At 44.7% G+C, this 12,316-nt stretch overlaps 2 protein-coding genes across 3 annotated transcripts; both read left to right on the top strand.

The window, feature by feature from the left end:
- Positions 1-368: 368 nt before the first annotated feature.
- Positions 369-3,786, top strand: LOC131106804 (uncharacterized). Of its 2 annotated transcripts, XM_078799269.1 has the most exons (8): positions 369-1,096; positions 1,166-1,420; positions 2,071-2,367; positions 2,439-2,492; positions 2,574-2,678; positions 2,925-2,965; positions 3,037-3,337; positions 3,763-3,786. In XM_078799269.1, the coding sequence occupies exons 1-7, from the start codon at positions 982-984 to the stop codon at positions 3,172-3,174; spliced, it is 1,005 nt and encodes a 334-aa protein (XP_078655395.1). In that variant the 5' UTR covers positions 369-981; the 3' UTR covers positions 3,175-3,337; positions 3,763-3,786. The 2 variants fall into 2 exon arrangements, with proteins under 2 accessions (XP_078655395.1, XP_078655394.1); XM_078799268.1 differs by having other exon boundaries at positions 369-1,420.
- Positions 3,787-6,689: 2,903 nt separating this feature from the next.
- Positions 6,690-11,578, top strand: vrtn (vertebrae development associated). Its single transcript, XM_058056937.2, has 3 exons — positions 6,690-7,299; positions 9,201-9,527; positions 9,684-11,578. Exons 2-3 carry the CDS (start codon positions 9,216-9,218, stop codon positions 11,424-11,426), a joined length of 2,055 nt encoding a protein of 684 aa, XP_057912920.2. The 5' UTR covers positions 6,690-7,299; positions 9,201-9,215; the 3' UTR covers positions 11,427-11,578.
- The last annotated feature ends 738 nt before the right edge of the window (positions 11,579-12,316 follow it).

Here is a 12,316-nt window from a genome sequence, read left to right as displayed (position 1 = left end):
TTAGTCTACACTAAGCATGTTCTATCATAAAATGGCTCACTAAATGTAGTAAAATACAAATAAAAGGCGAAAGAGACGTTGTTATTGTGAATGTAGGCCATTAGCTGTGGGTGTTAGGTGGGACACTACGAACCAACTCACTAAGGTTCCTTCCGGGACACATTCAATGTGACACTGCTACAGCAGCACTTTAATTCGATGGCTTTTTATTCTTATCATGTACTTTATTGCCAAAGGGGAAGCTCTAAACCGGGTCAAAAGGGGGCAATGGTACCCCAAATAAATAGTTTGCCCGTCCACATCAACATTTTAGAGGTAAAAACTAGAAAAAGCACAAGGCAGTCTTCGTCCTCGGGGTGTTGTGCTGAGCGTGTGTCCCCCGTCCAGAAAAAAATCTATTTTGGCTAATAACGTGTAAAAGTGACTATGGGAGAGTAATTTTATGTCTTGATGGCTCTAATAATATTATGACCCAACCTACAAGATTGTAAACAGGGTTTCTATGCCGACATGACGAGGAAAATATTCCAATTCTGCTTCACGTGCCGCTTATCCCTGTCTATAGACACCTGTTTTCCTTAAAATGACCAGCAGGGGGCGAATGTTGGCTGTCAATGTGAACAGCACAATAGCTTTCATGGCCACCAGGCGGCAGTGTTACCAATCGTTTAAAATGCATGACAATGACAATAGCAAGGGAGAGAAAAATACCATACTTTTGACCTTCACATTTTTATGCCAATTTTTTTATCCATTATATGTACTTAAAAACAATATAATGCATCATAGCGTTACATAAAGTCACTGCTACTTTTTTACTACTAACATTTTTGAAGTATTTTAATCCAATATTTCCCAAAACCCTTAAAACGGGACCAAATCTGAAAGAGTGGATGTGGCCGCGTGTGACTTTGTCCTCTGCACAAAGAGGCCAATGGCAGTTAAGAGGATGTTGGCCAAACAGGAAGTGTCGGCTCACTGATGAGTAAAGACACCAAGCATCATTTCCACAGTGAACGTGTTTGCACGTGCAAGATGCTGCATCGTGCTGTCACGAATCTGCTGCTGCTGCTGCTGCTTCCTCTCATGGACGCGGGTAAGACCATTCCAACGTTCATCTTCCCAAAGCTAAACCCTCACCTCACTTCCTGTCCTCGCCTGGCAGGAGCCCACGCTGACTCTGATGCTGAAACCTTCGACATCGCCTTCCCCTGTCTCGATTTGGTCTGCTATCACGTATGGAGTCTGCGGTCCAGAAGAACTCAAGAAGACATCGTCATCGTTCACAACGGATGGATCAAGGAGGCGGAACGGAGCAACCAGGACACTCAGTGCTCGGTTCCCGTCCAACGTGGGACAGAAGACCACGACGGACGACATTACTGCAAACACCCTGATGAGGACTTCACCCCTCAGAAGAGTGAGTCAAGACTTGTCAGGAAATTATTTCCAATAATTTAAGTCCTGCATGGAACGTGGAGTCCAAAATGAAGTGAGAAATGGAATAGTCCAAATTGTACAAGAAAGGAAAACTAGTCTAAAATAAGTTTGCCATTCCCGAGGATGGACTGCTATTGTTTAGAGAATAAAGTACATTCATGACAATACTGCAATATTGTGTCCAAGTCAGAATTCAGCAAAAAAAGTCTGAATATTATGAGAGGAATCTCAAGAAATATTTCATGGACTTTTTTCGATAAGAGTAAAATATGTAATAATATGTGGCATTATATAAAAAAAAGTTTCTTTACCTAAAAAAAAATCACAATATTTTGTGAAAAGGCGATAATGGTAAAAAAAAGTGAGTTTTCAGTTTTCTTAGTCCAAACATACTGTGTGGAGGTCCAAGATTTGTGTAGCACACTCCCTGAGTGGGTAAAGGTCACTATAGGGGTGTTATTTCATGTCTACAGGGCTCTAATAATGTTCAAGCTTTTATTTAGAAAGTCCTAAATGGATTGTCATTTATTAATATTGAAATTTATTGAACGTGGTTGGGACTGGAAGGAAGCCAAAGGAAAAAAAGCCAAAGAAAAAGTAGTCATGCTTGTCGTCTGGGGTTCCTTGTAGGTGTTCCAGAGGTGAGCGTGTTCCCGGGCCAGGCGTGGTCTTTCCATTGCCTCCTGCTGGCGTCCTCGGGGCAGGGGTTTTGCCACACGGCACGCGGGAGGCCGGTCCACTTGAGTTGGGTGGACCAGGCGGGTGTGGCGGTCCAGGAGGACTCGGAGCACAGTATCCGGTACCAGTCCAGCTGCCATGTCACCTTGACCCTCACCTTCCAGGGTCCCGCGAGGGAGACGTTGAAATGCAGGGCTCAGGTCGGGGATCGGGTCTGGACTTCGGAGGAGCTGCAAGTCCAAGTAGCAGGTATGGAGGGTGGAGCTCCTGTTGGACGTCTGATGTTGATCTGCGGATGCTAATTTGCTTTTACTGTGCAGCTCCCAGAGGGAAAGGAAGAGGAGGCTTCGGGGTGGACGTAGAAGAACCTCAGGGTACTCCTTTAAGCCCCACCTTTTTTCTTTTTAAACAAATGGCATCCTCCAACGTGTTGTGTGTCCGTGTTGCTTTCTCAGCTTCCGTCCGCTACCAAGTCGGTGTGGTGGTGGGGGTGCTGGCGTGCGCTGCCTTGGCCGCCTTGGCCGCCATGTTTGTTATCGCCAGGCGGAGGAAGACGGCCGGTGAGTTGGCACGATGCCTCGCAACGCATCACGTGTGGCGACCGTGCGCCATACAGTCCATTTGCTGTTCCTTTTTTTTTTTTTTACATGAAACATGTTTACTCAGCATTTTTATTGCTTTTTAGCTTTTTAGTAGATTATCACTACTAATGAAAGAAGATGTCCAGCGGGCTACATTGTGCTGATCTACCTGTGTGTCCTGGTGAAAGCGTGTGTGATGGAGATTTGTGAATATTTGTTTTTCAGACGCGGTCGAGGCCACCTCCGCTTCCTGCCCCTCCCACTACGTAAGTTCATTTTGCGTGGGGAATTCTTGGTGGAATAAAAGTGTCTTCTAAAGCCAAGCGCTGGTCTCCAGGTGGAGGACGACGCAGTCTACGCTGATGTTGTCTATGCCGATGTTGTCTACGCCGACGTGGTCCTCCCTGCCGGCGCCCGGGAAGTGTCTTTCTGCCGGGGCCACGCCACAGAGTACGCTTGCCTTCGCCACCAGTGAGCCTCAACCTCAACCTATTAGCATTAGCATGATATCAGTCATCTACCTCAATTTAACTTCACTTTTTGGACAAAAATAATCACTTCCTGTTTGATCATTTTTTTGTTGTTTTTTTACATATCTTGACTTTCAATATCATTGTTTTAATTATTCTTATTTAAAGGTACTACAGGCTGCCATTAAGATAGATAGAAACATTTATTTTACCTGTTTTGCTCAAAAATGGAATTTAGAATGTCAACATCATTGTTATTACATATTTTTAAATTAGTTGTTTTTCCTTAGGTCCATTGAAAGCTACTATAAAAATACATTTATTATTATTATTATTATTATTATTATTATTATTATTATTATTATTATTATTATTATTATTATTATTATTATTATTATTATTATTATTATTATTACTCCCCATGCATGCATATTTCCATTAAGTAACTACAGGATTTTACTGTATTATTTTTATTTAGTGTGCATGTGTGTGTGTGTGTGTGTGTGTGTGTATCTAAGAAGTAAGTGAGCTTACTTTGAAATCATGAGAAGCCCCAGGAAAATGATGGCTCCAAATATTATTTTTATTTAAAGGTACTACAGGAATCCCAACTGCCATTAAGATAGATAGAAACATTTATTTTACCTGTTTTGCTCAACCAAAAACAAATAAAATATGTTTTAAAAATGGAATTTAGAATGTCATCATTGTTATTACATATTTTTATTAGTAAATTAGTTGTTTTTCCTTAGGTCCATTGAAAGCTGCTATAAAAATACATTAATATTATTATTAATATTATTATTATTATTATTATTATTATTATTATTATTATTATTATTATTATTATTATTATTATTATTATTATTATTATTATTATTATTATTATTATTATTATTATAATATTATATATATTATTATTACTCCCCATGCATGCATGGGTATTCTCCGGGTACTCCAGTTTCCTCCCACATTTCAAAAACATGCTAGGTTATTATTATCATTATTTATTATTATTTCCATTAAGTAACTACAGGATTTTACTGTATTATTTTTATTTAGTGTGCATGTGTGTGTGTGTGTGTATCTAAGAAGTAAGTGAGCTTACTTTGAAATCATGAGAAGCCCCAGGAAAATGATGGCTCCAAATGTAATCAACTTGTTTTGGTCAACCACCATCCCAAAAGTGACCTTCCAGATGTTTAAAAAGTGGAATCCAAATCATCTCCCTGCTACATTTGATGGTGCAAAGACTGTATATCTATTGATATTATGTTGAAATATTGCATTGATTTACATGGCATGCTGTGTGTATGCATGTCACATACACACACACACACACACACACACACACACACACACACAGCAGGCGAGAGACCAGCGGAGCCGCTCCCGGTGTTGCTTCATTTACATTTTAAATGCTTTGACTGCTTCTTAATCGTGTTCACGGTGCACTGCTGCTCATCTACACACCTAAGAGACGTGTGTGTGTGTGTGTGTGTGTGTGTGTGTGTGTGTGTGTTTGAAAAGGGGGTGGAAGACACTAGTGAGGACACAAATGCTGACAAGAGGAACATTTCCAATAAATTTCCATTTTATAGCAATGACCACCTCTGTCAACGTCCCTAATAAGGACCAACACCCTCATTAATATTCATTTTATTGATATTATCTTATATTATTTCTATTTTTTTAGGGCTTCTTCCCAGCCATCAACCCCCCTCTTCCTAATGGCTCAATGATTTCCCGCCCATTTGAAATAGGATTGAGGAAGTGATCAATATGTATTGATTTATCTGTACTGTACAGGCTGAGCTGGAGACTGGTGCAACCGTATTGAAGCTGCGTGCTGAGTAAGATAAACGCGTACACGTTGGCAGCTCCGCCCCGCCATTGGAGAAGCGTGGGTGGGTTAGAGAACGATGGCGGTAGTTTTCATCCTAGCACCTGACAAAGAAACACAGCATGCTTGGTGGAACTCATTAAAGAAACCAAAGGAAATGAGCAAAAAAAAAGGAAGAGGAGGACTTGAAAAGCACATCTTGTCTCTTTTAGGACCGACGTGGTCTTGCAACATATTTCACCATCACTCTTTCAAAATCTCTTGAGCTTTCAACACGATCTGCAACCTTTTCCATTCCACCACCGAACATAACACACACCTATGCATAGTGTGTGTGTGTGTGTGTGTGTGTGTCACACATACTGTCCAAACAGCTGATAAGGTCAAAGCCGAGGAGAGCATCCAAGGGAGGCACCAGCTTGTCTGCTGGTGGACGCGTCAGTGGGGGACAAATGCTGCTGTCCCCTGGTGTGTGTGTGTGGAGGGGGGTGGGGGGGCAGTCCTGTGGATTGTTGTGTGGAACAAAAGGAGCCTTGATGACTGAAATCCTGCAAAAGGGCCGAGAGCCAGGAGGTGTGAAAAGCGATACAGTGGAGGAGAAGCCGCAGTCACGCCCAGTCTGGACATTTTACGCTCCAATCCGCAAAGTCACCGCGGCATGGCCGTGCAAAAAGTCCACCTGGGACCTCCACCGAAGCCTGAGACCATGACAGCGTTCCTGAGGAAGAGCGTTACCAAGTCACTTAAGGAACCAGTGACTAAAGACTAGACGCTATCACCAGCATAGTCAATCATTAAAGCAGTATAGCAAAGACAGTGGAAAACCACCCAGATACATGGCAAATATTACAAGTCAAATCGACTCAACAAAGGTTTTTATGTAAAATGATGTTTGTGTTATTATGAAAAATGGCACATGATTTTTTTTGCAAGAAGGCAAGGCAATCACATCCAAAAATATCACATTACATTTGCAACTCCACACGTGTGATGTTAAAGTCCACCCATACATCCATCCATCCACCCCTCCATCATCCATCCATTCAGCCACCCCTCCATCCATCTATACCTCCATCCACCCACCCATCCATCCCTCCACCCATCTATGCATCCATCCGTCCATCCACCCACCTATCCATCCACCACCCATCCATCCCTCCATCAACCCACCCACCTATCCATCCATCCACCCACCCATCCATCCAGCCAGCCATCCACCCCCCTATCCATCCATCCCTCCACCCACCTATCCCTCCATCCACCCACCCACCTATCCATCCATCCAGCCACCCCTCCATCCATCTATCCCTCCATCCACCCACCCATCCATCCCTCCACCCACCTATCCTCCATCCATCCACCCACCTATCCATCCATCCGTCCATCCACCCACCTATCCATCCCTCCATCAACCCACCCACCTATCCATCCCTCCATCCATCCATCCATACGGCCATCCACCCCCCATTCCATCCATCCCTCCATCCATCCATCCATCCATCCACCCACCTATCCATCCCTCCATCCAACCTACCTACCCATCCATCCATCCACCCACCCACCTATCCATCATCCATTCCTCCATCCGTCCACCCACCGATCCATCCACCCATCAACCCACCCACCTATCCATCCATCCATCCACCTATCCATCCCTCCATCCATCCACCCATCCCTCCCTCCATCCAAGGAATGATGTCATCGAGTCCTATTGAAAAGGAATGTATGTGTCCATGTATTTCTTAGTCTGCCTGCTGCCTTCAAGGTAATGTGGAATAAAAAGTTTCATGATTAGAAAAGAAAGAGAAATGACATGAAAGAAAAGAGCAAGTATTCCAAGGACTAAAATATCAACGTGCTTTCCTTTTGTCCCCAGTGAAGAGGTGCCAGATCGCCATGATTGCCCTTTAGTGTGACAGCCCAAACAAAGCAAAGCAAGAAATCATCTTTCCTAAAAGATGAAGAGCCTGCAGACTTTTAAAAGCCACCTTGAACTTTTTTGTTGATTAAAGTCAACTCTCGTCCTTTTGTTAGCACTTCACATTGAAGTTGACCCTGACGATGAGGAGGAGGAGGAGGAGGAAGAGGAGGAAGAAGCAGGAGGGGGAGGAGAAGGAGGTGTTTCTTTACGTGAAGACACAAAACGCGATGGACAATTTCCTGGGGAGGTTTTTTTTGGAGTGTGCTCGATGGTGAAGCTTTTACAGTCATGATGGAGTGAGGAAGCTGCAGGAGGAGAAGTCTTTGCACACCTTTCCTTGCCTCCGAAACCAGCGGATTATCTCAGGTAGGTTTGCACTTTTCCTGTGTTTCCAGCCGCTAAAACATGGCGCTAACGACGCAGGTAAATATAATCATCCCAAACTTTTCCACGTCATTGCGTCAGAGACGCGAAAAATGCGGCGTTTGAGTTGATTTTCTCACATGTTTGCGTTGTGCTGCGTTCAGAGTCGCGTTTGTGTCGATGTACGAAAGAGGCCAAGTTCTCGTACAAGGTGAAACTCCAACCACTGTTTGGCTCTTTGCAAGGAACCCTTGGCGAAAACCTCAACTCGCTCAAATTTTAGCTCTTAAGTTACCAAATATGGTTCCCAGGTGACTTGGAGAAAGGCTAACTACTTCTTAAGTTACCAAATATGGTTCCCATGTGACTTGGAGAAAGGCTAACTACTTCTTAAGTTACCAAATATGGTTCCCAGGTGACTTGGAAAAAGGCTAACTACTTCTTAAGTTACCAAATATGGTTCCCATGTGACTTGGAGAAAGGCTAACTACTTCTTAAGTTACCAAATATGGTTCCCAGGTGACTTGGAAAAAGGCTAACTACTTCTTAAGTTACCAAATATGGTTCCCATGTGACTTGGAGAAAGGCTAACTAGTTCTTAAGTTACCAAATATGGTTCCCAGGTGACTTGGAAAAAGGCTAACTACTTCTTAAGTTACCAAATATGGTTCCCATGTGACTTGGAGAAAGGCTAACTACTTCTTAAGTTACCAAATATGGTTCCCAGGTGACTTGGAGAAAGGCTAACTTCTTCTTAAGTTACCAAATATGGTTCCCATGTGACTTGGAGAAAGGCTAACTAGTTCTTAAGTTACCAAATATGGTTCCCAGGTTATTTAAAAAATGTCCAACCAGTTCTAAAGTTACCAAATATGGTTCCCATGTGATTTTGGAAATTGGAAAATTCCTTTACAAAAGGAAAGGTTCAAGTTGTTGAAGCTAATTTAGCTTCTTGTCCGGAACCTAACTTGGTGATTTCACAAGCCTTGTTTTGATCATTCATTTGCATTATGTCATATTTTCATACTAAAAGATGTTGTGATTTTACTATGCAGTGTTCTAGTTCTAGTAGTTACCAAATATGGTTCCCATGTGATTTAAAGGAAGGCTAACTCAGCTACAGTTGTGTAGGTGGAAATTGGAAAATTGCATAAAATGTTGCTTCTTGTACAATAAATGCTGGTTGAACAAGGTGAAACATGAGTGCAAATTTAGCTCTTAGTGGGGAACCTTGAACGAATTACAATCCCTGATTTTGGTCATTCATTTGTATTATGTCATATTTTCATACTAAAAGATGTTGTGATTTTACTATGCAGTGATTTTTACTGTGCAGTGTCCTAGGAGTAACCAAATATGGTTCCAAGGCTGATTTTATTTTATTTTACCAAAATATGGTTCCCAGGTGATTTAAAGGAAGGCTAACTCAGCTACAGTTGTGTAGATAGGTAAATGCAAGAAATGGTTGAACGAGGCGAAACATGAGTGCAAATTTAGCTCTTAGTGGGGAACCTTGAACTAATTACAATCCCTGATTTTGGTCATTCTTTTGTATTATGTCATGTGATTTTTACTGTGCAGTGTCTTAGAAGTTACCAAATATGGTTCCCAGGTGATTTAAAGGAAGGCTAACTCAGCTACAGTTGTGTAGATAGGTAAATGCAAGAAATGGTTGAACAAGGTGAAACATGAGTGCAAATTTAGCTCTTAGTGGGGAACCTAAATCAATCCCTGATTTTGGTCATTCATTTATATTATGTCATGTGATTTTTACTGTGCAGTGACCTAGAAGTAACCAAATATGGTTCCAAGGCTGATTTTATTTTATTTTGAAGAGTAATGGTCATCTTCCATTTGTGACTAACTGAGCCGTTGCTTTGTCCTCATTCTTCTACGCTTCTCAGAAGTCCAGCGCAGCCATGATCCAGAGGAATGAGTTAGTGCTATCCGTCCTGAGGGATCTCCAGGAGGCCACGGAGAGCCCGGGCCTGGACACTTTGACCAGGAAAGCCCTGGAGGCAGACCAGGTCCTGACTCCCTTCCAGCTGCCCCGCACGCCTTGCCAGGATTTCCCAGAGTGGGTCGGAGTGGATGAAGTGGCTCAAGGATTGTACCCGGGCGACGCCCCCGTGGAACTCCTGCCCCTGCGCTGTAAAGGAAAAGGAAACCTGTTGTTTGACGCGGTTAGCATGCTGCTAGTGGGCAACAGTGCGCTGAGCTTGGAGCTTCAGGTAACCATCCAACACAGAATTTTGGTGTAACTGTGTAACACGTCCAATGAGAGTTGAGCGCTACGCAACTTGATGTCCAGCAAGACTCTTGTTTGATTTCTTGGTAGTGACGTTGGGTTCCCCAAGAAACCGTTTTGACTGTTTTATCCTGTGCAGGTAAGGACCGTAGTGGAAATGGTCCTGTGGAAGAGGTACTACCTGTCCGGCATGATCGACTCCAAGATGATGCTCCAGGCGGTCCGCTTCAGCCTCTGCGCCGAAGAATCTGAGGACATGCTGAACCTCCCGGTGACTGTCCTGGAAGCCATCTTTGACGCCGACGTTAAGGCCTCGTGCTTCCTGGGCTCTTACGCCAACATGTGGCACGTGTACGCGTTGTCGTCTGTGCTGCAGTTCAACATCTACTCCATCTACCCCATGTTCAACCTCAAGATCCGACCTTACTTCAACAGACTCATACGACCCAGGACGTGGCCCCAAAACTCCAAGCCACAAACCCTGCACATCATGTGGTCCGGAGAGCTTCATTCCGAGTCCTTGTTCCGTCCAGATCATTTTGTGGCGTTGGTAATGTCAAGCGATGTCGCATTTCGAAGTCCTGACAGCGACCCGAGGCCCTCTCCTACCAAAAGCGTCGAGCTCCCGAACAACGAGCTGCAGTTCTCCTATCCCAGTCTGAAAGACAAGTACAACATCACCAAGAGGACCTTCTACCGCTGGAAGAGGCAGTCTCAGGAACACTGCAAAAAGTCTGCAGCCCGCTACGAGGCTAAGTACTTCCTCCAGGCGTGCTACCTGGAAGGGAGGCTCATCCCGCTGCACCAGTTCAAAGAGTTCTTCCCCGAAATCTCTCGCTCGTCTTACTACAACTGGAAGCATGAGCTCCTGAAGTCTGGAGGAAGCTTCTCCACGTCCTCGTCTACAGGAGAGATCAGTCCAGGAGAGAGCACCGAGCAAGAAGTCTGGTCCTCACCGGAAGCCAGGCAGGACGAGTCGGACCAACACGACAGCGTGGCCAGCATGTTTGGCCTCAGCATGGCTAACTTGGATCTGGACCGCGCCCAGAACGTGGCCCACATGCAGGAAGCTAAACGCTGCTTGCAGAACTGCATCGCCGTGAACGCCTCCTTCCCCTTCAGGATCTTCAAGCGTAACTTCCCGGGAATCTCCAGATCCACCTACTACAACTGGAGGAGGGAAGCCATGCTGTTCAACAGAGGCTACAAAGCCAGCAGCAGCGAGGACAGCTCGGATGTCGACAAGAGTCAGAGTCCGAAAAGTCTCTCGCCCGTCTCGGAGAATGTCGCCCGGGATGTGGCACCCAGGACGAGGATCTGCAGGCAAAGGCATAGAAGTTTCCGCTTGGCCTACATGGGTAAGAAACAACTACGAGACGGCGCAAAGCTACTCGTCCGGAAGTCAAAATTGTCCTTAAGCAAGTTCAAGCTCAGGTTCCCGTCCTTGTCGCTTTGCTTCTTCTGGCTCTGGAAGAACAGCAACAGGAAGATGAAAGCAGCCAATCAGAGGCCAGAGGCCATTAAAGTTGAGGAAAGGCCCCTAGCCGCCTCCGCAGAAGTCACAATGGCGGACAACCACAAGTCGCTCCTTTTTGGGGAGAGCCTCACTTGCGCATCTCGTCCCAGCGTGGCCGATTTGGACCCCCCGCATCACCAGCCCAGCTTGGCGGGGGCGCGGCTGGACGAGCGCATGCTCGCCATGGATGTGGTGGCTCTGGCCAACTTCAAGGCCAAGGCCAAGCTGTTCCTGCAGCAGCGCTTTGAGGAGAAGTCCTTCCCCACCTTCAAGGAGTTCCGCTCCTACTTTCCCTTCACGCCGCGCTCCACCTACTACATGTGGAAGCGGGCTCTGCACCACGGGGTGTCGCTGGTTCACGGCTAAAGCCTTACGCTACGGCTTGTTCGCACCCTTTCCTCCTGCTGGAAATTTGCACATGTGTGGAAATGCTGCGGGCGTGTTGGAAGCCCACAGGCAAAAGGCAGTTCAAAGCTTTGACTTCCTGCTAGGCACCGTACCGGGCACCCTTGACTTTTCAATGTATGCAATATGCATGTTATTATGACCCTCCTTTGGATTCTTTTAATGACTAATTCTGACAACTGAGCCTTTTTTTTTAGACAAGATTTTAGGTACACGCAACCTTTTTTTTGTTTTGCTAATCAACACGATCGCGACTTGCACTACACACACTTGATGAATGTCACGACCTTGGATTTAAAGATGCTGAATATAAATGAAGATGTTTTATTTTTTCTACTCATGCCAGAACTACCTACGACTTACGATAAGCTATGACTTGAGTCACTCCAGTGTTGCAGGAAAAAAGTACCACAGAGCTGTTGTATTTATTTTCTGTTTACTAAAGCTGTACTATGTTGGTCAAATAATAAACCGTGCACCGCCAACTCATACTTTTTGTTCTTTTTTTTTTTTTGAATACTTTTAGCCACTGATGCAAATTTACACCTTCAGGTATACGGGTGGCATGAAAGAAGCGCCCGGCATGCATACAATGTGCAAATGAGATGCTTTGAACAATAGCATGCTAGGTTTTGTGTGTTTTTTTTCTCTTTATTGTGCTCATGCTAATGAAGCTAATAGTGCTCCAGAGTGGAGGGAAGGGGGTTGGAGGTAATTGTATGCATGGGGATCAAGGTGTTGGAGATAAGGCTGAAGACACTCAAGGTTTCTTTTGGGGTGGGGGGCATGCTAGAAGTGGAGAGACAGGGTGGGGGTCCAGACGTGAAACTGGGACTTTGATCAAGTGATAC

Source organism: Doryrhamphus excisus, linkage group LG19, assembly GCF_037039965.1.
Source record: "Doryrhamphus excisus strain RoL-2023G ecotype Guam linkage group LG19, RoL_Dexc_Guam_v1.1, whole genome shotgun sequence".
Classification (NCBI taxonomy): Eukaryota; Metazoa; Chordata; class Actinopteri; order Syngnathiformes; family Syngnathidae; genus Doryrhamphus; species Doryrhamphus excisus.
The sequence above is the reverse complement of the archived record's forward strand: the minus strand, read 5'-3'. Positions and strand labels throughout refer to the sequence as shown.